General features: G+C 40.4%; 3 protein-coding genes across 5 annotated transcripts; 1 reads left to right on the top strand and 2 right to left on the bottom strand.

The window, feature by feature from the left end:
- Positions 1–4: 4 nt before the first annotated feature.
- Positions 5–10,078, bottom strand: selenop2 (selenoprotein P2). Of its 2 annotated transcripts, XM_020710951.3 has the most exons (6): positions 10,000–10,078; positions 4,168–4,411; positions 3,782–3,994; positions 3,457–3,565; positions 1,759–1,904; positions 1,383–1,698 (listed from the first exon to the last, which is right to left on the bottom strand). In XM_020710951.3, the coding sequence occupies exons 2-6, from the start codon at positions 4,377–4,379 to the stop codon at positions 1,608–1,610; spliced, it is 771 nt and encodes a 256-aa protein (XP_020566610.1). In that variant the 5' UTR covers positions 4,380–4,411; positions 10,000–10,078; the 3' UTR covers positions 1,383–1,607. The 2 variants fall into 2 exon arrangements, with proteins under 2 accessions (XP_004079176.3, XP_020566610.1); XM_004079128.5 differs by having other exon boundaries at positions 5–1,904.
- A 1,598-nt stretch (positions 10,079–11,676) lies between these two features.
- si:ch73-382f3.1 (uncharacterized) lies at positions 11,677–19,009 on the bottom strand. 2 transcript variants are annotated; one of them, XM_004079127.4, is made up of 4 exons: positions 18,381–19,009; positions 15,635–15,797; positions 13,903–14,069; positions 11,677–13,812 (listed from the first exon to the last, which is right to left on the bottom strand). In XM_004079127.4, the coding sequence occupies exons 1-4, from the start codon at positions 18,528–18,530 to the stop codon at positions 13,429–13,431; spliced, it is 864 nt and encodes a 287-aa protein (XP_004079175.1). In that variant the 5' UTR covers positions 18,531–19,009; the 3' UTR covers positions 11,677–13,428. The 2 variants fall into 2 exon arrangements, with proteins under 2 accessions (XP_004079175.1, XP_011484876.1); XM_011486574.4 differs by having other exon boundaries at positions 13,903–14,066; positions 18,381–18,782.
- Positions 19,010–19,212: 203 nt separating this feature from the next.
- toe1 (target of EGR1, exonuclease) lies at positions 19,213–26,566 on the top strand. The gene is made up of 8 exons (XM_011486573.4): positions 19,213–19,357; positions 19,639–19,679; positions 19,811–19,907; positions 20,485–20,643; positions 20,725–20,838; positions 21,050–21,198; positions 23,558–23,720; positions 25,463–26,566. Exons 1-8 carry the CDS (start codon positions 19,244–19,246, stop codon positions 26,150–26,152), a joined length of 1,527 nt encoding a protein of 508 aa, XP_011484875.1. The 5' UTR covers positions 19,213–19,243; the 3' UTR covers positions 26,153–26,566.
- Positions 26,567–27,505: the final 939 nt, after the last annotated feature.

The following is a 27,505-nucleotide window of genomic DNA, read 5'->3' as shown; positions in this document are numbered from 1 at the left end:
AAACTTGTCAGAGTAGTTCATTTATTATTATTTCTGAGGGTTTAAATGTGAAACTCAGTTTACAAATGTGTTATTTTGAAGTTGAAGTCATTCATTCATTACAGGGAAAACAGAAAAATACATGCTGGTAGGAATTTCCATAAGCAATAAAAGGAAACAAACACAACAATTGGAGTGTCAAATTATTATGTTAATTGTGATTACAGACAATTTAGTGTGTGTGTGCTTTTTTTAATTGTGCTTATCTCATTTTTAATCTAAAACTATAGTCTATTAAGGTTTATTTCCCAAGGTGTGCGTTATCAAAGGAGGAAGTGAAGGCCTGATTGCGTTGGACCGATTGCTTCTGTGAAGTCTATTAATTTCTGATAAAGCACAACACGAAGGGCATTATGCCACATGTACTGTACTTTAGTCACTAACAAAAAAAATAGCAATAACCAATTATTAGTACTTTAATCGTGTTATATTCTTTAACTTAAATCTTTTTTCACTTAAAGCAGTTTCGTTGAAACGCGGTGTGACACGTTGTCATGGTAACGTCTACAGCACCTGGACCGACCTCACTCTGATCTTCTAAACATTATGATAAGTTGAACAAAGCATAATTTCAAATGGAAAGTTCACCTCTTAGAAACAAAGTCTAAATCCTCCAGTGCCACATCCTTGTGTCTCATCACTTTCTTATATTGTCTTCTTTCTTCTGCTGCATCCCAGTCTCCAATATTATCAGATTAAGAATAAAAAAGAATAAAATCACTCTTTTTTTCTACTGTCTTTCTGTTGTAAAAAAAACTGGGAGCAATGTATGTTGACTTATTTATTATGGTATTAAAAAGATGTTTGTAGTCAATTTAATTTTTGATTGTTCAGAAAAAGTGGTCCTGCTGTTTTTTTGACGTAAAGTTTTTGTTCTCAATTGTTCGAGATTGAAAATAAATTTCCCTAGGGTGGTGTAAAAGTAAAGGTTGGAAGTCTGTTTAATAAAAAACTTAATAAAGCCACTTTTTTGTTGTATTTTCATACTTTACTGTGCCAAATGTTGCAAATTTTAGTGAAAATACCTCAAAATACGGCTTTTGACAGCATTTATTAGGCTAGATTTAAATAGGTTAATTAAATTATTTTACTACAGGTCATGATTTATTAATCACAGAAAAAATGTATCACATGACAGCAATAACCAAAATAGTGTGTTATTTTGTTATCTAAAAGTGTCAACAGAGGAATTTAAATCATCTATCATTTCTCAAAGAGCAGACTGCCAAATAGACATGTGGTCAAAAAAACCAAGTGAATTAGTTGAGACTCCTCCTACAAAAAGTACTGATGTACTAAACAGTATTTCCAACTTTCCTCTGCTTTTGTCTAAGTGACCAGAACCCAAACCACTTCCTGTTCATCCATCCACAGCCTCCTGCAGGCAGGTTTTTCCCCGTGGACTTCATTTATGGGAGAAGATGAGGAGATCTGTGCACTTTATCCCAGCAGAGAAGCATGAAAATACCATCAAGGAATCCACAACTTAAGTATAAAAATATATTCAGATACTCGGAGAATGTTGTTACTTCTAACAAAACTTTTTGTACGAGTAAATTCTATTGTAGTTAATAACTATCATCATTCTGGTGCTTTGAATGTTGTTGAAGATGAGGATGATGGTGGTGGAGATGCTGATGATGAGGATGATGGTGGTGGAGATGCTGATGATGAGGATGATGGTGGTGGAGATGCTGATGATGAGGATGATGGTGGTGGGCATGCTCATGACGACTGTCATTCGGACTGGCCTCTAATGTCGTGGTCACATTCTCTGGCTCATCAGCTGGTCTCTGAACTCCACTGTGCGACTGAGAGGAATTCCTCGTGAAATTGTTGCCACCTCCTGATAAAGTAGAATTACCCTGAAAAAGTTAACAACAGCATTAGTGAATTGCACTTTCCTAAGCTCAAAAAGTAGCAGGCTTCTTGTAAACAAATGAGGTTGTTCTATTGCATCATTTTGCTTTCAAATGAAAAAATAAACATTAAAACATCCAAAATCAAAAAGTAGTCTATTTAAGTGTACAATATGTATACTTTGTCCATTCTAAAAGTGAGACAGGATACCTGTAACTTTACTTTTATATAGGCTACTATATACTGTATTGTAAACTTAAAATCTTCCAATTTAGTCTGAAGAAGTATTCATTCGGTATACTTCCTACACTACATGTTCATGGTCTATTGTATACTTGCTATACTGTATAATTATACTCAAGCATACCTAATAAAATGAACTTCAAATGTGCTACTTTTGGCTAACGGATCTGTGTAAGGCTGATATGTTTGTTTGTTTTTTTAAATTAACAATAGCTTAAAAACCTAAGAAACCTCGTTAGGTTAAACACACAGCAGTGCATGCAAAACGCAATCAAGAATGTAAATAAAACAAACAAAAAATGATGTTCACATTAGGCTATCAGTACTCGATACTAGTGCTTGGTGCGAACTGTCAAAACGGAGCAAATCTTGCACAAACTACCATTATTAATATAAGTGATAAAGGCAATTGACCATTAATGCATTAATTAACTGTTGGCACTTCTGTGCATTTAACCCTTGTGCTATCTTGTGGGGTCCAGATGACCCCACCCTTACAATGACTTCTCTCCCTACCATGACAAAGGTCGATCTAGGTGGAAAGATTTCATGTAATCCATGGACACCAGTGAAGATCACAAATCATTGAAGAAAAAAGGTTCAGTGCACTGTCTAGTGGGTCTAGATGGCCCAACTCCCAATGGTAAAGTGCCTTGGATAGCACAAGGGATAAGAGGACGTCAGCCATATGTCGCTACCAGGTCCGAGTCCCCGATTGGTCAAAGTTCAATGGTAGCGCGTTTTGAACATAGAGCCTGAAAACAGTCAAAGAACTTGCGTAGCAACACGTAAACGCGAGTGTTTAAAGACAGAAGCCCGAAATGCGCATTTACGTGCATTTACATAGACTTTTCATAAAAAGTGGTTGCTTGAACACGCATTGCTGATGGTGATAGCTTATGAGCCACAAAACTCAGAAAGCCTTGCCATTTATTTGAGTCAAAAACTACAAGATGTGTTTTTTTGTGAGTTTTGTTTGCAATCTAACTGAAAACTTTTTAACAATCTTCTTTTCTGACGTCTTAAATGAAAAAATATTAAAATGTGACAACTCTAAAGTACAGAGCCCTGGAAATGACATTAAAACATAAAAACATAAATTGTTCGCTCAAATTAGCATTTTGTGCTTAAAAAAATGGTATTCTGTGTGAACAAGTTAGCCTTTTAGACTGACTTCATTGAATGAACAATCAATAAACCCTTCGAGGGTTCAGATCCTTTTGAAACCCTATCTCATTCTTGGAACTAATTTTTTTTAAGTGAGCTTTATAGAAATGGGTTTGTGTTAAACTCATTACTTGAGTTGGTACTCACAGAGCAGTTGCAGATGTCTTGAGTATAAGTAGCTGTAATTGCATTCTCCACATCAGCATTCTGTAGGAAACTATTTGGCAGCACAATGTGGAATGTGAGCAAACCACATCTAAAAATAAAGGACAACAGAAATGAAAGACCATTCATGAAACTTTAGAGATGGCATTTTTTATTTTACCCATCTATTTTGGAGTAAACGTTTGTGATATCAATCAATTTTACAGCTAAAAAAGTGTGAATTGTTGACTTGAAGTCAGCTAAGAATCTATCTCTATGATGAAGTGATGATCTGTATGATATGGATGAGGCCCAGGCTGGATTTTACCTGTCGTAGATCAAAAAGTCATCTTTGTCCCCATCCAGAATCTCCCAAACGTCCTTTTGAAGAGAGGACTGCTGATACACCGGGACTCCAGTTGGTGCTTTCTTCTTCAGCTTCCAGTGCATGGTTTGGGAAAGAGCTTCCAGCTCGTTTACTATCATGAAAGAAACTTCCGTTATGTTGTTCCTGTTCAGTTTGTCACGCAGGTTTCCAATCCTGGAGTTGGACAAATGGATGAGAAGGATGAGCGAAAATCTCTTTATTGCAAATCAAAACAAGCTAGAAGCCAACTTTATAGCTGATATACCAGCTATCATTTAGGGGTGTGTAATAATAGATACAAATAAATAATTTTGGTTTTATTATTGTGAATGGTGCACTTTTCTTACTTGGATGCCTGCGTGAGGCAGAACTCTCAGGTAGCCTTCAAAAGAGCTACCACCACCACATTTCCCAGGTGTTCCTGCATTGGTACATGTCCTTCAATGTCCCAGTAGGGGGCAGGCTTACAGATTTTAGAGGCATTACTGTCACCTTCTGCAGAAAGGACAGAAAGCGAGGCCCACAGCAGAGCTGGCAGGGCTGAGCACAGCCTCAACATGGTGACTCCCTGTCTCCTGGGACTGAAATGACCTGAAAAGGAACGTCTAGATGTCATTTTCTTTTTTTTCTTTGCTTTATTTTGTATGCTGTTGGCACAGTATTGAGTGGCTGAAGTGTCAAAATCAAAGTTGCTGTGAGCAAATATTTCTGACCCACAATAAAAAAACCCTACAAACAGTAGTCAAATGTCTATAAAACAACAGTAATTCAGTCTTCAGTTAGAACATTTCAGACTTAATTAAAGGCAGTTTTATCTCGAATTAATAAAAACAAGAAGAATCAATCTAGCCACAGGGGTTGCAAGCCAGTAACTTCTGTGCCGGTCCCAAGCCCGGATAAATAGAGAGGGTTGCGTCAGGAAGGGCATCCGGCGTAAAAAATTGCCAAAATAACCATGCGAATCATCCACAACACTTTAGACATACCGGATCGGTCGAGGCCCGGGTTAACAACGACCGCCACCGATGCTGTTAACCTACAGGGTGTCGGTGGAAATTTGACTACTGTTGGTGGAAGAAAGAGGGGAGGCAGAAGGGTCCGTGGCCAGAGAGAGAAGGGAAAAGGCAGGAACATAGGTTTGAGAATAGGGACTCTTAACGTTGGCACAATGACAGGGAAAGGCAGAGAGCTGGCAGACATGATGGAGAGAAGGAAGGTAGATGTACTGTGTGTGCAGGAGACAAGGTGGAAGGGCAGCAAGGCACGTAGTATTGGAGGAGGATACAAACTGTTCTATCATGGTGTTGATAGGAAGAGAAACGGGGTAGGAGTGATTCTGAAGGGGGAGTTTGTAAACAGTGTTCTAGAGGTGAAAAGAGTCTCAGACAGGATGATGAGCCTAAAGTTAGAAATTGAAGGGGTGATGGTGAATGTAGTCAGTGGGTATGCGCCACAGGTTGGCTGTGAGTTAGAAGTGAAGGAGAGATTCTGGAGTGAGTTGGATGAGGTCATAGAGAGTTTTCCCAGAGGAGAGAGAGTTGTTATTGGAGCAGACTTTAATGGGCATGTTGGTGAGGGCAACAGAGGTGATGAGGAGGTGATGGGCAGGTTTGGTGTGAAGGAAAGGAATCTGGAGGGACAGATGGTGGTGGACTTTGCGAAGAGGATGGAAATGGCTGTAGTCAACACTTACTTCCAGAAGAGAGAGGAACATAGAGTGACATACAGAAGTGGAGGTAGGAGTACTCAGGTGGACTACATCCTATGTAGACGAGGTCATTTGAGAGAGGTTAATGACTGCAAAGTGGTGGTAGGAGAGAGTGTAGCCAGACAGCACCGCATGGTGGTGTGTAAGATGACTCTGGAGGTCAGGAAGAAGAAGAGAGGGAAAACAGAAAAGAAGACCAAGTGGTGGAAGCTACAGAATGAAGAAACTTGTGAGGAATTTAGGCAGAAGTTGAGACTGGTCCTGGGTGGGCAGGATGAGCTTCCAGATGACTGGGAAACTACAGCAGAGATTATCAGGGAAACAGGTAGGAAGGTGCTAGGTGTGTCATCTGGAAAGAGGAAAGACGGTAAAGAGACTTGGTGGTGGAATGAGGAAGTACAGGAATGCGTCCAGAGGAAGAGGTTGGCTAAAAGGAAGTGGGATGTAGAAAGGACTGAGGAAGGTAGACAGGAGTACAAGGAAGCGCAGCGTAGAGTGAAAAGAGAGGTGGCAAAGGCCAAACAGAAAGCTTACGATGAGCTATATGACAGGTTAGACACAAAGGAAGGAGAGAAGGACTTGTACAGGCTAGCCAGACAGAGAGACAGAGATGGGAAGGACGTGCAACAGATAAGGGTGATTAAGGACAGAGATGGAAAGGTGCTAACAACCCAAGAGAGTGTACAGAAAAGATGGAAGGAGTATTTTGAGGAGCTGATGAACGAGGAAAATGACAGGGAAAGAAGGGAGGAAGATGTGGTTGTTGTGGAGCAGGAAGTAGCAGAGATTGGAAAGGATGAGGTTAGGAAGGCTCTGAAAAGGATGAAGAGCGGAAAGGCCGTTGGTCCTGATGACGTACCTGTGGAGGTATGGAAGTGCCTAGGAGAGACAGCAGTGGAATTTCTAACAAGGTTGTTCAATAGGATTTTAGAGAGTGAGAAGATGCCTGAGGAATGGAGGAGAAGCGTTCTGGTCCCGATCTTTAAGAACAAGGGTGACACGCAGAACTGCAGCAACTATAGAGGAATAAAGTTGATGAGCCACACAATGAAGCTGTGGGAAAGAGTAGTGGAAGCCAGGCTTAGGAAGAAGGTGGAGATTTGTGAGCAGCAGTATGGTTTCATGCCCCGTAAGAGCACCACTGATGCCATTTTTGCTTTGAGAATGTTGATGGAAAAGTACAGAGAAGGTCAGAAGGAGCTGCATTGTGTGTTCGTAGATTTAGAGAAGGCGTATGACAGGGTGCCGAGGGAGGAGCTGTGGTACTGTATGAGGTCGTCTGGAGTGGCAGAGAAGTATGTCAGAGTAGTTCAGGACATGTATGAGAGAAGTATGACGGTGGTGAGATGTGCTGTAGGTCAGACAGAGGAGTTCAAGGTGGAGGTGGGACTACACCAAGGATCAGCTTTGAGTCCTTTTTTGTTTGCTATGCTGATGGACAGGCTGACAGACGAGGTAAGACAGGAATCTCCCTGGACAATGATGTTTGCGGATGACATTGTAATTTGCAGTGAGAGTAGAGAGCAGGTGGAGGAACAGCTAGAGAGGTGGAGGTTTGCTCTGGAAAGAAGAGGTATGAAGGTCAGTCGTAGTAAGACAGAATACATGTGTCTGAACGAGAGGGATCAAGGTAGAAGCGTTAGGTTACAGGGGGCTGAGGTGAAGAAGGTGCAGGAGTTTAAGTACTTGGGGTCAACAGTTCAGTGTGATGGGGATTGTGGAAAAGAGGTGAAGAGGCGAGTGCAGGCAGGTTGGAGCGGTTGGAGGAAAGTGTCAGGAGTGTTGTGTGACAGAAGAGTGCCAGCAAGACTCAAAGGAAAGGTGTACAAGACAGTGGTGAGACCAGCTCTGCTCTATGGGTTAGAGACGGTAGCAGTGAGACAGAGACAAGAGGCTGAGATGGAGGTAGCGGAGATGAAGATGTTGAGGTTCTCCTTAGGAGTGACCAGGTTAGACAGGATAAGGAACGAGTACATCAGAGGGACGGCTCATGTTGCCTGTGTCAGCGACAAAGTCAGAGAAGCCAGACTGAGATGGTTTGGACATGTTCAGAGGAGGGACAGTGGATTTATTGGTAGAAGGATGTTGGAGATGGAGCTGCCTGGCAGGAGGGCAAGAGGACGGCCAAAGAGGAGATACATGGATGTCTTAACAGAGGACATGAAGTTGGCTAATGTTAGGGTAGAAGATGTCCATGATAGAGTGAGGTGGAAAAGGATGATTCGCTGTGGCGACCCCTGATGGGAAAAGCCGAAAGAGAAAGAAGAATAAAAACAAGAAGAATCCCTCTTTGTCCTCCTCATTGCATGTGGAGATAATCTGCTAAAAAGGAGTTTTTTAATGGGGTCCACAACCAATAAAAAGAGGAATGCTGGGGGCAAGTGGTCAGACAGGCTGGTAGAGACAAAGAGACGTGCTGGGGTGAGATGTTTACTGACACAAGCTGTTTTGTCTGTGCCAAAAGGCTCTGGAGAGCATTCAGTCTTTTAATAATTGGAGCTAGTTTCGCAATTTGATGCTACATGTTGTGTTTAAATGGCAAATTCAACCACAGTACAAAGAAAAACTGTCTAAAAGACAGCCTTTCAGCTCTAGTTGATAATGTATGTCTGTCACTGATAATGCATTTTCTCCCCCTTTAAAAAATAAGAGAAGTCTGTAAGGTTTTTCATAGATAAATTTAAACTGGGAAGGACCAAATGTAAAAAGAATTAGGAAAACAGATTGTATGATTTTTTAATCATTTATTTAAATATATTGGTGCAAAATTCGTATTTACCACAAACAAGGAACAAGGAAAAATTTACAGATCTGTCACACCTTCATTGAGAAGTTCTTCTATCCTCAACGTGTAACTCTTTATTAAATGGACCTTTTTGATCTGGTTATCTTATATAAAAGACACCTGTCAACACCCTTAAACAGTCAGACCGAAACTTCTCCACCATGACCAAGATCAAAGAGCTGTCTAAGGACACCAGGGGCTAAGATTGTAGACCTGAACAAGACTGGGATGAACCAATCTACAATAAGAAAGCAGCTTGGTAGAGATCAACTGTTATAAGACATACAAGACCAGTGACAATCTCCCTTCAAGGCAAGATCCCACCTGGTAGGGTTCAAATGATCTTGAATATGGTGAAAAACACAACGAACAAGATGGGGGAACTGGTCAATGACCTGAAGAGAGCTGGGCCCACAGCAACAAAGGTGCCTTTAATGACCATGATGCTGTCGTGGATTCCACTAATGCAGAGCTCCAAAAGGTTCCCCTATTTAAGCCAGCACATGTCAAGAAGAACCATCTAGAGTCTGACCACCTGGATGGTCCAGAAAACGATTGAGACAACGTCATGTGGTCGGATGAGACCAATAAAGAACATTTGGTATAAACGCAAATCGCTGAGTTTATAGGGGTGGGGGGGGTGCAGAGTGACATCCCAAGAACACCATTCACACTAAAACACGGGGGTGGACGCATCATGCTTTGAGACTGCTTTTCGGGGACCGAACGAGGGATCTGTATTAAGGAAAGGATAAATGGGGCTTCGTGTGGTAAGATTTGGGGCAAAACCTCTGTTCATTTGTGAGAGCATAGAAGAGGAAACTTGTCTGGATCTTTAAACATGACAATGATCCCAAAAGAATTACGCAGCCAATGACGCAATGACCAAAATAGCAGATGCAGTGTGTGTAAATTTAGAGCTACAGGAACTCTTTGATCTCTGCCATTGCCAATCGGGGTTACCAGTACATTTATAAGAGATATTTGTTATTGACCAAACCTATTTTCTGCACCATAAAACATGGATGAATCTTCCGGAACGACAATGATCCCAAATATATATTCTGGCCAACGAAAGGGCGTCTACGAAAAAAATTATTTCAAGGTTCTGGAATGTCAAGGCCAGACTCTGGACCTCAATCCAACAGAGAATCGGTAGAGATAATTGAAGGTTGTGTTCCCCAGCGAAAGATTCAAAACATTGCAGCTCTTGAGAAGATCTGCATGACTGAATGGACCACAAATTAGCAGCTAAAGTGTGTGCAAACCAGGTGAAGAGTTACAGAAAACAGTTGACCTCTGTCAATACAAACCAGGGTCACATTACAAAGTATTGAGTTAATCTTTTGTTGTTGACCAAATATTTGTTTTCTGCACCGTGATACAAACAAGACTTTTAAAAATCCTTCAATGTGGTTTTTAAAAAAACAAAAATTATTTTGTTTTTCACAGTTGAACTTTGTCTGAAATGAGCATAACAGACTTCTATCAGCTTTCCAAGATTTTTTTTCCCCCCAATTTATACAACTCCTGAGGTTATCCATGTTTAAAGGTGTTGGCATTTTTATTTTGATGATTCATGTGCTGTATTAGAAAAACTAAAATACCATAAGCACAGTGGATTAATAATTTGCCCTTAATAAAAAAGGAAATGCTGCAGATCCAGAAACAAGTTGAAGCTCTTACCTCTTCCTGTCTTCTACCCTGAGAACCACAGACACAGCAACCCCTCCAGCTTTTATTGGCTTCGTCGCTCACTGAGCACTTCCCCCAAATTAAACAGTGAGAGAGACAGCAGTACTTGGAATTGAACCCCTTCAAAAATAACTGTAAAATAGTGTCACAAAACGTAAATACTTCATGTCTGAAAAAAAACACAATGCTTGGGCACTTTTCAGTTTTTTAGATTTAACTTTTTAGATTTTTAAACTTTTTAAACTTTTGAGCCTTTTTTAGTTTCGTTATTTCACACAGTTATGTGGAAATTTTTACTGCAAAAGGTGTCATTCTGAGGACTGGATTAGTCCTTAATGACTTTTCTTTAACTATTCAGAATTAAGACAATGGTGTTTTTGCCTCTTGTGGTTATTTACCGAACACTGCAACTACCTTCTCTTTTTTTCCAAAACAATATCATAGATTGTTAATTGATGTAATATCTAAATCATTACTAATGATATTGTTTTGAACAAGAAAAATCCACATCTGCAAAAAGTTTGACAAGGAAACATTTAATTAAGCGGGTCATCACTTTTGTCCAGGCCTGTTGTTTTAATTAATTAATTAATTAATTAATTAATTAATTAATTTCGTTTTTGTGTTTTCTTAATTTAGCCAAAAAACGAAAAATGTCTGCATTTAATCGGTTTCAGTAATTTAATTTATTTAGTCAATCTATACTTTTTGTTTGGTTTTTAATAAGACGCCAATTTGTCTAAAAAAATGGATGGATTGATTGCCTTGAAACTTTTTATACTTCAAATAAATCATGACGACAGATTGGTTCCAAGTTATATTTTTTCATCTGAGTTTTGACTTTTGCTAACATCTTTTCCCAGCGAAGACAAATCACTTAATTATGGTATTTTTTTTAAGTTTCTTTCTATTATTTCTAGCATTTAATAACAATGTGTATCCTATTTTATATGTGCATTTCTATCTGATCAGCATGATCCAAATTTTCCTTAAAAACCCATTGAACACAATTCAATCCATGTTTTCTGACCTGTAGTGCATCATCCTTCCACTAGGGGCTTTTAGAGTAGAGGGGCTTTTCTTAATCATTTCAAAAGGCCGGACTCCATGACACTTTTAGTAGGAAAAGTTTGACTAACTTTATAGTGAGAATAACCCATCTATTGTTATTCATTTTAAATGGCTACTTGCTGTGCTGAAACAATGCATTATAAGTTGATAGTTAATTCTGTGTAATACACTGTTTGAGACCGTAAATTTCGTCCTGAATACTATTTTTGCATCTTAAACCAACATACCAAACTACCCAAGGTATCATAATTGATACTGTCTCATACAAAAACGTTGATATTACAACATTTTTTTGTGGATTTCATCTAAAGCGTTTTAAAAAAAATGATAATTCCAAATCATTTGAATTTTCTTTTAACTCTTCGATTTAGTGGACTTCACAGGGTTTACATCAGATCGAAAGCAGCCAATGAGCAGGCAGGAAGCTGTACTGTTATTCAGTCAACAGTTATCTAAGTGCAGGCATGGGTCAACATTGACAGACCTTCTTCAGGGTTGTTTTTGCACCAGAGGTCAACACAGATAAGCCACCAAAGACACAAACATCCAATCATCCGATTTTAGGCTCCATTTAAAAAAAAACATTTGCAAAACGGGTATCTTTCAATCATTGTGTTTATTGAAAACAAACTTCATACATTCACACACAAAAGATAGGTATTTTTAATTAATTTTTTTCCACAGTGAAAATTAATTGAAAGTTGAAGCTCATGAGCAACTGCAGGGGGGTATTCCAAAAGGCACGTTTAAACTACCCTGACTTTAACCCTGAACTCTGGCTGAAGTCCGTCTGAACTTGCTTATAATGAAGATTATACGCCATTCAACAAAGTGATACGGCTGCATCATCAGCAAAAGAAAGAGTTTGTGCTTGGAGGAAAATAACGGACAAAGTAAACGCACAAGTTTTGTATCTCATTTTAATGTGACGCATATATATGTAAAACTTATCCAACTTAAATGAATTACTTCAATTGGTAACAAGTCATTGAGTTAAATTTATTCAACCAAATTTCTTACATCTATTCAACTCAATAATTGTTTTTACAACTCTAATTTACATATTTATTTAACTAAATGTAATATTACTCCAATTCAATTAAATGTTTTTCCATATTAATTTATTCTACTTTTTGAACTCTCATAAGTTTGAGGCCGCAGATATTCTCATTTAAATATCGTTAAAATGAGTTATCAATGTGAATTTGCAATATGTATCAAAAGAATCTGTGCTAAATAAACGCATCATTTTTTCCCTCCCTCTCACTCATGGTGCAGAAAGAATTAAACTTAACAGGATAAAATAACTCGGCAAAACACAGTAAAACAGCTAAACAACTAAACACATTTGCTCAAAAACCCACACTTAAACCCAAATCCATCCAGAAAGGGAAAGGTATCCCACAATTCCTTGCGGTGCTGATCTAACAGCAGCACCAAAGTTACACCTACTTAATTGAATTCATTTGAGATGAAAGTAAAATAACTGTCTGATAACGAGTTATTTTTAAGCTGACTTAACCAAAAAAAATGATTCATCTTAACTGAAGCAAATAATTCAGTTAGATCAAAGTAAAAAAGTTTATCTCTACAACATCCATACGTGGTCTTATCAGCCTTTCATGGTGGAAAAAGTATTATCTGAACTTCTTCATCCACTAAATCATCTTCAAATGGACACGCCATGCTGCTTCACCTCTCTGAAAACAAACTAACCTTCAACTAAACCTGCTCCAGACCAGGTTATGTTCAGAGCATGAGTTGCTATGGCAACTTGACATTCCCTGAAAAATACCTTAATTTCTGGAACCGAAAGCTGAGGTTATCCCCTTACTTAGCCTCAAACTTACTGTGGTAAATAGCATAACCTGCTTTCTGGAATACCCCCCTGGTGTAAACATTCCAAAAGTTATGAAAGAGTCAACATTTTCACTTCTGTTCAGGTTTTATTGTTAGACTTTAATTCCAGCACCTGTTCTTTTGCGTCAATATAAAAATTCCGTATTCAGTGTAAAGTGGTCCAAACATAGAACCAGAATAGAACGCTAACATGAGCAGCTCAAGAGAAACAAGCAGCAAATTCTACGATGCTTGATGCAATTTTTGTCCCCAAATCCCATATTTACAAACATTCGTTCTTTCAAATGACTTAATTAACTTTAGGGTTTTCTAGCTTTTGCAATGCTGGAATCACTACTGGATAAACTAGTGCCAACTGCGATTGTGAGCGTCTTACTTGACCTGAGCGAAGGCATCTCACAGACAGACATTTCAGCTCACAAAACTCCTTTTTCTGTTAAGGTCAAGGGAAACGGTGGGAAATTCTCCCACCTGTAGTTCCCATGCAGATTAAGACAAAACCCCTATTAGCTCTTCCTCATCATGGTCTCCAACCCTTTCTATAGGACTTTCGCATGAGGCCATGAATCCCAGATGCAGCTCATCCAGGTCCTCACAGTTTATGTCCGTTGTGACCATGAGCTTAGTCTCCACGCGGTTACACAGAGTCCGATAGGAGGGTAGGGGATACCCAATCTCTCTCAGATAGTCGTAGCCTTTGGTTCCGACAATACTGCGGATATTTCGAGCCTCCAGGATTGTCTCTGGGGACCAGACAGCTCGGCGTGAGCGCTTGGGGAGGGACAAAGCCCTGATCTGATCCTCATACAGAAAGCTCTGGAGACCCATCTCAATCCGACTGAGCCTATAGAGGCGCTTCTTCATCACTCTTACCTATAGCAAAAAAGAAAAACAAACGAACAGATGAGAACATGTAGTGCTGCATATTTAAACATACAGCAACGTGAACCAAAGCCCTCTTGCCTCTTGCTTTAGTCGCAATGTTTGCTGCATCTCCTCGTCCAGCTGTTTCTTCAGGAGCTCACACTCCAGGCAAGGATCGTGCTCCGCTGCAGCGTTCTCCTCCCCCATGCCAGGTAGGGGGGTGTGCCTGGCGTAGCCATGGTCTTTGTAAATAAGCTCCTTTTCTTCTAGACACAAACAACGTTAAACAACACTTTAGATGCACAGTGGAGCCATGATCATTCAGCAGAGGAGGTAAAGTAAAGCTACGAGCATACTGAACATATGACACGTATTCAAAAATGTGCTTAACGCGGGTTCATGAACGCACCTTTAGTGTTCACACTAGACAGGCAGGGAGGGTCTTCTTGTTTTCTGCATGTCTGCCACCTACTGTTGGAAGAGGCTTGGTGCAAAATGTCGTCCCTGTGCGAAACTTGCTCCATGCTTTTTCTTTCAAAGCTCTATTCCCATTTATGAAAGACTTCCAGAGTTCCAGGATTAAACTACAACTATTTATTTCTCCTTCATTATCAATTTTCTACATGTTGGGACTTCCGCGAATGAAAAGGGACGCCATTCATACATCACTACCAAATCTAAGTCCCTGATTGGTCAACGTTTGACCTGGTTAGACTTTCACCGACGTTCAATGTTTTATACATGAAGCCCAAAGACGGTGTGGGTACCGGATGTTCTCGGGTTGCCGGATGTTCTCGGGGTCCTTCAGGGTCCTTCCAATGAGTTATATCACTAGAGGAGACATCACGTGGTTCCTCATTGGAGGAGAGCACCGCCATCTTGGTGAGGTCAAGTTTTGAAGACCAAACCACTTTTTATAACATTTAATAAAGAGCTCTGTTTTTACTTTCAATCACTTCATTATATGAAAAAGAAGAATGGCTTGAAATTGCTTAGTTTTGTTCAGAAATACAAACTTCACGAGTACCCCTAACTTAACTAGTATTAGACTATTTAGATTTTTTCTATGTTCCTTTATTTTATTTTACTTATGTTTTTATTTATTTGTGTGTTATGTTCATTGTTTCTTTTTTCCCCTTTATTCTTTATTTTCTATGTTAATATATTATGTTTGGCAATGGTGACTGATCTTCGAAGCAATATTCATTACATTGTTATTGTTCGTTGTTAACGTTAATGTCATTGTTAATGTATGATACCGCAATTGTCAATAAAGTTTTAAAAAAAACTTAGCGACGTTAACTCATTGGTCGTGGCAACTTACAGCCAATCAAATAGTGTGACGTCATCATTGGTCGAAGGACCCTGAAGGACCCCGAGAACATCCGGTACCCACACCGGTCGTAGAAACTCGCATAGTTTGGAACACCGAGGCCGGAAACGCCCATTGACACGCGTCTGCATTGACTTTTCATTGGAAGTGGCTGCTTAAAACTCGCGTTCCAAGGCCGGTGTGACGGTAGCTTTTAACGGTTAGAGGTGAGATCCTCTGGCTGGAGGATCCCTGCTTTAAATCCTGGAACATGCAGGGTTAAACCCGGATGCGAGAGTGACCAGCTGTGTATGCTCCACATTTTGGGAAACCATTGTGTGCCCTTGAGCAAGGCACTTTAGCACAAAATGCTGTACAATTGGATTTTGGCAAGCAAAAATCTAAGAAGAAATAGCATTTCTTTTTGTGATTAACGCTCGCAGGACCATAATGTGTTCCTCTTTCCCACTGTCCATGAACTTAAATTCCTGACAGAAAACAGACGACACGCCGTCATACCTGGTTCATCCTTCAGTGGCGTCAGTCGGATGTATGGAGTGGTGACAGCAGGGTAAGGAGGGTTCCTGACACAGAACAGAGTGGGGATGGCGTTGGGCTTTAGCTTCTTGCGGCCGGCTGAGGACTTGGCTATTTCCTCAAACTGGCTCTGCTCAAAGTGATCCTTGAGAGGACACAAAAAATATTTAATTTAACAAAAGTGTATTCATTCAGACACACAAAACAAAGCATAAGCAGTGAATGGTAAAGCACTTGATTTGAGTCTTGAGTATATGGTTCCCAACGTTAAATCGAGTTAGAGTTTAGGTTTTTTGTAGTATTTTAGTAATAATAAAATTATTGATATTAATATATGGTGTTCGGGTGTGGGAGCCAGTTTAGGTGGGAGCCAGTTTAGCTCGTGCTGGTTTGCGGCGCCTTCCGTCCGTGAAACCAGGGTTCGACTCCGGGCTGCTCCCTGTTCCCTTCTCTACTTCTGTGCCGGTCCCAAGCCCGGTTGCTTTGAGAGGGTTGCGTCAGGAAGGGCATCCGGCGTAAAACATTGCCAAGTTTACCATGCGACTCGTTCGCTGTGGCGACCCCTGATGGGAAAAGCCGAAAGGGAAACATATGGTGTTCGGGTCCGTGGGACCCGTTTTCATTTTTTATTAAAAGAAAAATTATACAATTAATTAATTTTTCAAATTCAGACTCACTGGGCTTGGCTCATTTTATGTGAAGAACATATATCAGAATACGTTTTTAATGACCACACACCGTACACCCCCCCCAACACATTTCTATTACATATAAGATGTTCGGGTCCACTGGACCGCGGCTAATGGAAGTGTGGAAATTGATGTTTTGTGTACCTCCACTCTGTCCTCCAGCTGTCTGGGCCTGCTGTGTGTGTGTGTGTTTGTGTGTGACCAGTGAGAAAGAGAGAGAGAGAGAGAGAGTGGCAGAGAGAGAAAGACAAACTAGCTGCAATCAGGACAGTGTGGGACAAGTGGGTTTGCCGCCTGCCCCTGCTGTACAACCCTGGGCCAAATGTCACCATTGATGAACAGCTGATGCCATTTAGGGGCCGCTGCTCCTTTCGGCATCTAAACCTGCAAAGTATGGTATAAAGATCTGGGCTGCCTGTGATGCCACTTCCTCATATGCTTGGAATTTACAAGTCTACACAGGGAATCCTGATGGAGGAGCCCCTGAGAAAAACCAAGGAATGAGAGTTGTCCTGGACATGTGTCAGGGACTCAGTGGACACAATATCACATGTGACAACTTTTTAACCTTGCACAAGCTGGGACAGCAGCTCTTAAAGAGGAAGCTGACCATGGTGGGAACAATACGGAAAAACCAAGTCAGAGCTCCCACCTCAACTGCTGACTTCAAAGAACAGGCCTATCAAGTCTTCCAAGTTTGCATACACAGCTGATACATCCCTAGTATCCTATGTACCAAAGAAAGGCAAGAATGTGGTACTCATGAGTACACTGCACGGAGATGGAAGAATCTGTGACCAGGAACATCTCAAACCAGAGATGATCATGTATTATAATGCCACAAAAGGAGGGGTAGACAACATGGATAAACTGGTGACAGCCTACAGCTGCAAACGGAGGACACTACGCTGGCCACTGGTGATATTCTTGAACATGTTGGACGTCTCAGCATACAATGCCTTTGTAATTTGGATGGCATTGAACCCAGGGTGGAACAAAGGGAAGCTCCAGAAGAGACGCCTCTTCCTTGAGCATCTGGGAAAGGCATTGGTGAGACCACAAATTGGGGAAAAACAACATGTCCCCAGAACCCCAGCCTCTGCAGCCATCATGAGGAGGATTCAGGAGGAGGATGCTGGTGCCAGATCCACCCAACCTACAGAACCACAATTTGCAGAGCATGAAGTTGTGAACACCAGCAACAAAAAGAAGCGGTGCGAAGTGTGTGGACCCAAGATGGACAGAAAAACTCAATATGCATGCGGGGCGGCCGTAGTGCAGCGGCCGACCCATGATCATAAGATTTCAGGTTCGATTACCGCCTTGCACGCCCATGAGTCGAAGTGTCCTTGGGCAAGAACCCCACCTTGCCTCTGGTGGTAGGCGGCCGCCTGTGTTTGGCAGCAGAGCGGCCACCAGTATGTGAATGTGTGTGTGACTGGGTGAATGGGTCTGTGACTGAAGCGCTTTGTCCTTGTAGGTAGAAAAGCCCTTTATAAGTATACACCATCTACCATTTACCATCAAGTGCTAAAAGTATATTTGCAACACACACACACAATAAAACTCTGCCCATCATGTGTTGTATAGGCTAGTGGCTAGAAGGTCATGTGTTCAATGGGGCTGATGTGTTGTCTTGACTAATATGTTTACTCTATGTGTTCAGCTTGTGTTGTGCACCTGAATGGGTTCAGTTTCTGTGTTCAAATAAATAAAAGTCAGTAGTTTTGAAAACCCTTGCTTCACTTGAAAATTTGTTTCCACTCATATCTTGATTTTAATTGATTTTCTTTATCACGTTTTAAATAATGAGTTATGAATGTGATCTAACAAAGGTAAAGGGCAAATATTAACCAAATAATATACTGCTTGTAATTGGATGAGGTAAACATCTGTCGAGTATTTTAACATCAAAGTGTTTGATTGTGAGGCATAACCACAACATGCAACGGGTCCACCAGACCCACGAACACCGGCTGAGTAACAACAATATGAATACCACACAAGGGTTAAACGGGTTTTTTTAAATATAAACTTACTTGACACAGTCTGGAGTGAGGAGTCGGTTCAAAGTCACGTTGACAGTTAACCACCCATTTCTTCTTACGTTCAGGGTCTTTGGGAAACCGAAACAGCTGTTTGCCTATGTAGGACGAGTTAGAGCAGTGCGGTGCAGAACAGACACCCATAGCAAAAGTTATATATATAAAAAAAACACGAAAAGCTAAGGAAGAAACGCTTAAGTGAGTTTGGTCGTAAAGGTTTCCGAGCGTGCTTTTTTTCCTTTTGGCAAAATATTAACACAATAAAACCAAGCTAAAATAGGATTAGGTGCAATTTGTGAAACCAAATTTCTAGTCTAAATGAAAATTTAAAACGTAAAAGATTGAAAATATCGAATCCAGAATAAGCTACTGGAGTACATTAGAGCCAAAATGGCGTCGTCTTTCACACCCGCTGTGTTAGCAGCGTCACGCAAAAAGATTTGAAGGCTATCTATAATGCCTTGCTAGATGTGAAGAATTTAAACAAAAAAAGGTTTTAAAGACAATAATTTAAACAAAAAACTACACTTCTATTCTTTCAGGCTTTCATTGTTAATGATTAAATATTTATTTAAAACGTAAAATGAAATTCTTTTCTTGTTATTAGTCAGGCAAAAGCAAGTCAACTGTAATTTGCCAGGACCTTAAAACTCGTGTTTTCAATGTTTACGGTGCCGGAACGGTTAGCTTGAACATGTAGCAAAAAACAAACCCGGTAGAGAATATAAAGCAAAAAAGTCGTGTAAAAAGACGTTTGTTGCCAAAACTGTTTTACAAGGAAGCTTTGTACGTTAGCTAGCCTTTCGTGTTGTTGATTTTGTAACGAAAAACGTTTCAGGCGTGAAACTGAAACAAGCATGACTGATTCTCAGGTCGTCCCCGTAATTGATGTCCATAGCGGCAACTTTAAGGAGCTGTGGCCAGCTTTGGTGGTTGCAATCAAAACATCGAGCTTTATTGCACTGGACACTGTACGTTTTTTTTTACATGTTAGGTTTGGTATCGCCTAAGGTTGGCCAACACTGGTCCTCATGAACCACAACATTGCTGCCTGTTCCACCGGGGTCTTATATTAATATTCGGGGTGCCTAAATCAATCAGGTGTGTTTAGTCAATGATCAGGACGTGGAATCACCAAATCAGCAGCGAGTTGTGCAGGACAGTGGCTCTTGGGGACCAGGCTTTGGCCAACCCTCCTTACGGTTGAATAGTGTTTTGAGAACTGTGCAGTCATGTCAGACTTGTGTTGCAGGAGCTCAGTGGATTGGGAAACAGGAAATCCCTTCTGGCTGAGTGAGTGAAGCATAGTTATTCTAACATTTCTATGTAATGATCTGTGAGCTTGTTTGGTGGAATTTCAACTCTGCTACGTAACCATCCTATTTTCCAGGGTTCTTGCTCTGATAATTGCGGTCATGTTTCAGATCTATAGAAGACCGGTATAAGGCCATTTGCCACGCTGCCCGCTCTCGCTCCATCCTCTCCCTTGGATTTGCGTGTTTCAAGAAACTGGACCATAAGGTACAATATCTCCAGCTGTCATTTCCAACTTGCAAACACACAAAAAAGGTTTTTCTGTTGGACATACAATGTCCTGGGTAATAGAACATTAATGGCACTTTCACAGCTTTGTAACTTCACCATTTAATATTGAAAGGTTTTATTGTTTTTGGAATGTTTCTTTATGAGACCCAAAGAACAGTAATAGTTAGAATGCAAGTTTTTCTAGAAATAAATTGGAAAAATAAGAGCAAACACAATTTCGGTGGAAAATGGAATGGAAAGATGCTTTATTAAAACAGAAATAAATAAAATTAGGGTCATCACACATCTTTGATTAGGTTATTCTTTAGTGAAAATGTGAAGTGTGGAGGAAAATCTGTCAAGATTGATTCGATGCATTTCAACTAGCACTTTATCAATGTTGAGAGTATTTTTTTTTTTTGACTGCCCTGTTTATTTTGTGAATGAGACACTTGGTCTTGGAATTAAAAAAAAAGAAAAGAAAAAAAGTTTCAAATATGAAAGCACACTTCTCCTGTTTTGTCTTTGTCTAGTTTGTAAGTAAAGACCGTATTTCTTTCCCCTCCCACCTCAGAGTCCGGATTCATACCTGGTCCAGGTGTATAATCTCACCTTGCTGTGTTCTGAGGAGTACATCATAGAACCACAGTCCGTACAGTTCCTGGTTCAGCACGGGTTTGATTTTAACAAGCAGTACAGCCATGGAATCAGTTACTGCAAGGGCAACAACAAGGTGAGGGATGGCTTCCTGCCGCCCTGATGGGTTCTGAGTTCTGGCATTTGACCTCAAAGAAACCCTTTTCTTCTTTTCCAGGGAGGATCAGACGATCGGGGGATCCACATCCGGGCATTATTCACTGAACTGCTGCGGGCCAGAAAACCCCTGGTGCTACATAACGGCCTCATTGACATGGCCTTCCTTTACCAGGTGCAGATTTCATTTCATCCTCTATTTTCATTGCTCATTTGTAAATTCCTAACGACAACTTTTACAAATAATGGTTAAAATCATGTCTGACCTTCAGACATAGCATAAAATAACAGTTGAATGACAGTGGAGTACTTCTCGTGGTCCTATATGTTTCCGAGCATGCACTTGAAGCTGCTGATGTGCTGAAAGGTCTTTTTTTCTCTTTAAGAGTTTTTATGCCCACCTCCCTGAACGCCTGGCCACCTTCACTGCAGACCTGTCCGACATGTTTCCTGCTGGCATTTATGACACAAAATACATAACAGAGTTTGAGCTCCGGCTGACTGCCTCCTATCTGGAGTACGCCTACAAAAAATGGCAAGTGTTTCTTTTTGTTTTAACTCTTCAGTTTTAAAGTAGTTCTTTAGTTTATCTTTTATTGGTGTTTGTTTAGTCAAACTACATTCATTCCAGCATCGGCAACACGCGCTCAAACGGCCAATTCCATTAAAAAGTCTTTGTTAAAATGCGTTTCGGACTTTCTTGTTCAAAGTCATCGCATTCGCAAGTTTCTACGCAAGTTTCTACGCAAGTTTCTACGCAAGTTTCTACGACTTTTTCTGGCTCTTCGCACAAAACGCGCTGCCATTGAACCCGTGTTGAAAGGCTAAACCAGCTGAACTTTGACCAATCAGGGACTAGGATTTGGTAGTGACATATGGATGGCATGCCTTTTAATTAACAGAAGTGCCAACAGTTTGAAAATCGATCGTGGAGGAGAAAGGAATAATAGCGGCTTGTGCCTGGACAATATTATATGCACCATTAAATAACCACAAAGATTTTTCCATAGATGTAAGCGTCTTTTGAAAATCTTTGCATATGAAAAACAAGCTTTATATCAGGCCTGCACAATAAATGGCAAATTTATCGTTATCGTAGTATCAAGCTGTGCACGATGCATGTCACAAAAGACGTATCCTTAAATGTGCAAATACAATCTTATGGCAGCCTGAAGTATTTAATGAATCAAATAAATCAATTTATGCATTTGACCAATCGGATGGAGCCCTTTTATGTTAGATCAGGGGTGGGCAAACTATGACCCCTGGGCTGGATCTGGCCCACCTCCATGTTTTGTCCGACCCACTGAACAATATCAGAGACCCATGTTTTTTTTGTTTTATCTAGCCACACGATCAAGAACGTGACATTTTATTCCCCCCTTCTGCAGTCTGTGCTCCAACCTGAATCCCTCTAAAATCTAAACCGGGAAAAAGTTCATCTTTCCCGGTTTAGCTCGTTCTTTCAGAGCGATTATTGCTGCTTTTTTACAGAGCGCACCCTGTTCTGTGTCCTGATTGGCTGGAGACCCTGTCAATCAATCTCCTCTGTGCCATGTCTGCTGTACAGAAACACGGAGCTCTTCAGATCTACAGAAATCTGTGATCGATCAGATCTTTTTCATTCTAAGATCCTGATTTCTATGAAGGTTTGAGAATTTAAACAAGAGAAAAGGGTTAAAATGTTCATGTCTGTCTGAGAACAGTGTAGAAAGTGAACAGTGAGGAGTTTTACTGCCATAAACGTCTGTAATCAGACTCCATGGATTCCACCGATCATGGTTATTTTTAGAACGTAACTCCTGCAATAAACGAGGAACTCTGTTGTGGTGAAAAGGTAACGCACATACATGATTAGCAGGAGACAAAGAAATGTGCTTTTTTTTCATTATTACTGGATGAGAAACAGACGTGCAGGACACAGCTGCTGAGTTTGAGCGCAAACTGTGAGAAGTGTGAGGAGCTGCAGCCCTCAAAGTCTCAGCGGGAAAATGACGGGAGAGGATCCACTATTTATTGTTTATTCTTTTAAATAAATCAGTATGTTTTTCCCTGACTTTTTGTCTTTGAAAAATCACAGTTATTTGGTAGTTTTTATTTCCTAAATAGTGTTATTAATTTTATTAAAAGAATCATGAATTATTAAAAAGTTATTGTGGGGCTTTACAAGAAAAATCAAACAAGTTTAAAGAAAAAGAGTTCTTGTGGCCTCACAAGAAAAAAGTTTGGGGACTCTGCTCTAGCATCCATGTGGTGTTGGAAGATTAGTTGATTTTTCATTCTTCCTATCATTCAAACACCACATGAACGCAGCATTCCTCTAAGTTTTACATGGGGAACATCAAGCCATTGGTGCAATTGGCTCTAAATTGAGAACAAAGTTTTAACATAAAATCTCTAGAATGCTCTGTTTTAAAATATAATTTTCAATCCAAATGTTTTCATCCAGATTCCATGTTATTTCTTTCTCACTCCACTCATCTGCTGCTGGACCGGCCCTTCTATCCAATATCAGAACCCCATGTGGCCTGTCAGTCAAAATCATTGCCCACCTTTGTGTTAGATGTTCGTTCAATATGTAGACGAGGTTCATTTGGAGTATAGTTTAAGTTATGTTGACAGATATTTAAATTAACTGTTGCAGTGAAATGGAAATTATGTTTTTGGTTGTTTTGCTATTTGTTCATGTGTTGCCATTTATATTGTCATCGCAATATCGATCATTAATATCGCAGGTTTTCCTAATATCGATTGGGGTATTGATGCATCCGATGGCCGATGGTTATTAAATCTAAACCTGGGCATAAGTCATCTTTGTTTATGTTTGCCATTTCAGGAAAGCTCTTTTTTTGAATCATGTAGTGAATTTCTTCACCTTGCTCTTCTCTTGTCAGTAAGCTGGATAACAGCCGCGGTGTCAGCTCGGGAGCGCCTGGACCTCACCTCCACATTGGCTTCTGTCAGTATGCTGGTCACATGTCCACGTATGTGGATTACCGAGAGTGTCCGGCGGTGGCGTCCTCAGAGGAACAGACTGAAGTCTGCCAGCGCTTCTCTGTAAGATTTCAATTTGAGGTTTTAACACTTTTGGGCTGTTGCAACACTGAAATATAACCGACTGTTTAGCGTATGAGTGAACAGGGCAGCCGTGGTGCAGCGGTAGGGCGGCCGACCCATGATCGGAGGATTGCAGGTTCAATTCCAGCCTTGCACGCCCATGAGTCAATGTGTCCTTGGGCAAGACACTGAACCATTCCTTGCTGCTGGTGGGAGGTTGGCGCCAGTGTTCGGCAGCGGAGCCGCCACCAGCGTGGGACTGGGTGAATGGGTCTGTGACTGTAAAGCACTTTGGGCCTTGTAGGTAGAACAGCGCTATTTAAGTATACGCTATTTACCATTTGAACAAAATACAGGGGGAGGGGCTTGTTAGTAGGGATTTTTTATACCCATATTTAGAAAAACTAAATTGGCTTCTCTAGTAAAAATAGCTAAAAAGGTGAGTGAAGTTGATGGCAAATAATGGAAAATCTTCGTGTTTGTTTGATTCCGGAATCTACCATTTCCCTTGGCACCGCCTAAAGTTACGTTCACACCGCCCACTTACAATGAAAAGTCAACATGAACGCACGTTTCAGACTTCTGTGTTTAAAATTCTCGGGTTCCTGGGTAGCTGCACCAGTTTCTAGGTCCGTTTTTTGGGATGTACCCACAACGTGAACGCACTTCGCAATTTAAACCCGTCAGGGGCTCGGATGTGGTAGGAACGTTTTGATGGCGTTCCTTGTCATTCACGAAAATGCCAACGGTTTGAAAATCGATTGTGAAAGAGAAATTAATAATAGTGATTTTGTCTGGCTGGAATTATGACATGAATTCTTTTGTAAATCAGAATAGAGCTGACTTTGACATTTTGCTGACATGCACTAGTAGACAGAAGAAGAAGAAATAGATGAAGCAGCCCCTCCCTGCTTGGACTAGCGTCATTAAACTCACACATGCCCAGTGTGTCTGTAGTTTAAGACGGTGGTCCCCAACCACCGGTCCGCAGGACACTTGGCACCGGTGCCGCGGGAAATTTTGGCACCGGGACGCACAGAAAGAAAAAATAATTTCCATTTTATTGTTATTTTTTACGAAAAAAACGTTTTATTTTGAAAAGTGACCGGATTCTCTCTGTTACATCCGTCACACTTAATGCACGTCAAAGTCGCGACACCAAACATCACGTGATACACCCCGCTAAAATTAAACCCAAACAACCAAAATGAGCAAAAAACAAACTTCTTTAGAAAGTTGCTTTGACAAGGTGAAATGGTCCAATGAAGGGACAGAAGAGGAACCTCCACCCGCTAAAAAAAGGGAAATCTGCCTTTAACAGGCAGCGGTAAACGTGCCTTGCGTTGCACCTCAACCCCCCCAACAGTCCGTGGTAAACGTGTCTTGCGTTGTACCGGTCCACGGTGACAAAAAGGTTGGGGACCACTGGCTTAAGAGACACTATCCCAGACAATGATTCCACCTCCACCATGCTTAAATTCCATGACATCATTCTGAGTGCTTCACACTCACATTTCTATTAGTTCTGTCATAATAAGCATTTTTTTAAAACCTTATTGGTCTGACAAGAATAATTTTTATTCACTTCAAATTACAAAAAAATTAAAATATATGTATTATAGTATATTTACGTATCATACTTCTATGTCTAATTCAATGTTGAAGTTAAAGTGTTTATACTTGACATATTGCCAAGTATGACGTGCACAAAGCCTGATCTGTAAATACTTTGTCTTTGTAAGGCCTTCGGCTGGTGTCCCAACGGCACCAAGTGTCCATTATCCCACGACACAGACCTGATCATTCTCCAGGATGAGAAATGCAAAGACGATAAGAGAAAGAAGAGGAAGAGACAGCGAGAGAAAAAGAGAGGTGGAGGAGCGACTGCAGAGGGTTCTGCAGTTTTTGACGGCGCCCCTCTAAACAAAATACCAAACATGGAGGTGGATCCAGAAGGTGACAAGCAGGACACGACAACCGAGACACGGCGAGATGATTTGCCACATGGAGAAAGCGAGGCCAAACCGGACGAAGAGCAGAGCCTGAGCGCTGAAAAAGACGGCGGAGCGGAACTCCAAAACTGCCCGACAACGGGCACAGCGGAGGAAAGCAAACCAGAAGAAGGAAGCGAGGAAAAGCTTAGCGACCGCTCCGTCAAGGCCCAAAAGAAGAAAGCCGACACAGGCACGCATCGAGCGGGGTTCGATGCCTACATGACGGCTTATATCTTCGCTTTCTCCTGCGCTCTCTCCAAGAAGGAGGACTCTGAAGTTGGCGAAAATGAGAAAGAGCAGTCATGTCTTCCTGCTTGTCTTAATAAGGTCTATCTGAGCGGCAAAGCAGCTCCTCTCAATGTGGTAAAAAGCACATTCACAAAATCATCCAAGGCCCACTTGCAGAAGATGGAGATGGTGTGGGGTGGGAGCATGTAGTGCAGACACTCTGATTAGTATTAACTTTTCATTAAATAAAAATACAGGATTCCTCCAACGGAATAGGATTTTGGCACTTCTTTTTTATTTGGATGTCACTGCAAAAGTGTTTGGTTTTATTTTTTTACAAGCATTTTTGACAGAATATCTGCAAAGTGAAAGATGTTTATTCGATTTTGGCTGATATCATTTTTGCAAAGGGAATGACAACTAAATAATTTCATTTTTTCATCTATATAAGCATTATTCAGCAGCAAACATTTTATTAGCCATTGATTTACACATAAAGGTGCTGAGAAGCATGGTTAATTTTTAACATGTCATCAGAAAAGACCTGGTTTTGTTCAATTCAGCTGCATTTTCTAAAGATGTTAAAAAATGAAAATAAATGCAATTGGCTTCTGTTTTATTCAACTGTCATTGACTTTGTGTTGATATTTTTGGTTTGGTTTATCCATGGTATGTATATCTGGAAGAGTGTTAAAGATGTAAAAGCAAAACCCTGGAACACCAGAGCAGGTGCAGCTTTGCGACAAAACAAGTATTTTATTTTGAAATTTCAATTGGACATTGAATGTTATTGAAATTTAACTTCATGTTGTTATACAAAATATAGCACCTTAAAAAAACTTTACTCCTTCAATAATTTGCTTTAACTTAGTTGATTATTTTGGTTAGCAAAGTAGATTTATTACACATAAAAACACATTACAAAAAGCACCTTTTAGAGCAAGTGGTTAATTAAAGACTCATTAAGTCTTTTTGTGTTTATTTAATTGCCAATACAAAATTAGACTTAAAAAGGGACAAATCTGAGCATTATTAAAACAATAACATTATCCCGTCCTTTCAAAATAAAAAATCAATGGACATAGAAACCATGTAACATTTTAAACATGGGGAACAGATTATAAAAAATCTATATTTGTGCTGTTTGATGAAAAAACAAGGCAAAAACAAAACAAAATAAGACAAAGAAGACACACTTGCCATTCTCTGTTGCAGACAGACAACTGTCGCTCGAAGCGTTTATGTTGTAAAAGTCTTGAATCATCCTGCACTTACAGAAAAGCTGGTAAAAGATTTTCTTTTAGAAGCTTAGTCTCATTTGATACTTTAGTAAATAGGTTTTTAGTTTTTAAGAATTATTGCTTCTTTCTCTTTTTCAGCCTCCTAGCAAATTCAGTAATCTGCTGTTCTTTTACTGGAGTGTTGAAGGATGTTCTGTATATGTAATATTTGTCAATAAAGTTTTGTTTTTAAATAGCGTTTGGATGAGAGCGCGCGCCAGCAAAAAGCCATGACATTAAATTACACAACTATTATTTGACATGTGAAACTCGCTGTCTCTTA

Source organism: Oryzias latipes, chromosome 17, assembly GCF_053564925.1.
Source record: "Oryzias latipes strain Hd-rR chromosome 17, Olatipes_Hd-rR_3.1".
In the NCBI taxonomy this organism is placed as follows: Eukaryota; Metazoa; Chordata; class Actinopteri; order Beloniformes; family Adrianichthyidae; genus Oryzias; species Oryzias latipes.
Note: the sequence above shows the minus strand (reverse complement) of the source record. Positions and strands in the feature narration are given on the sequence as shown.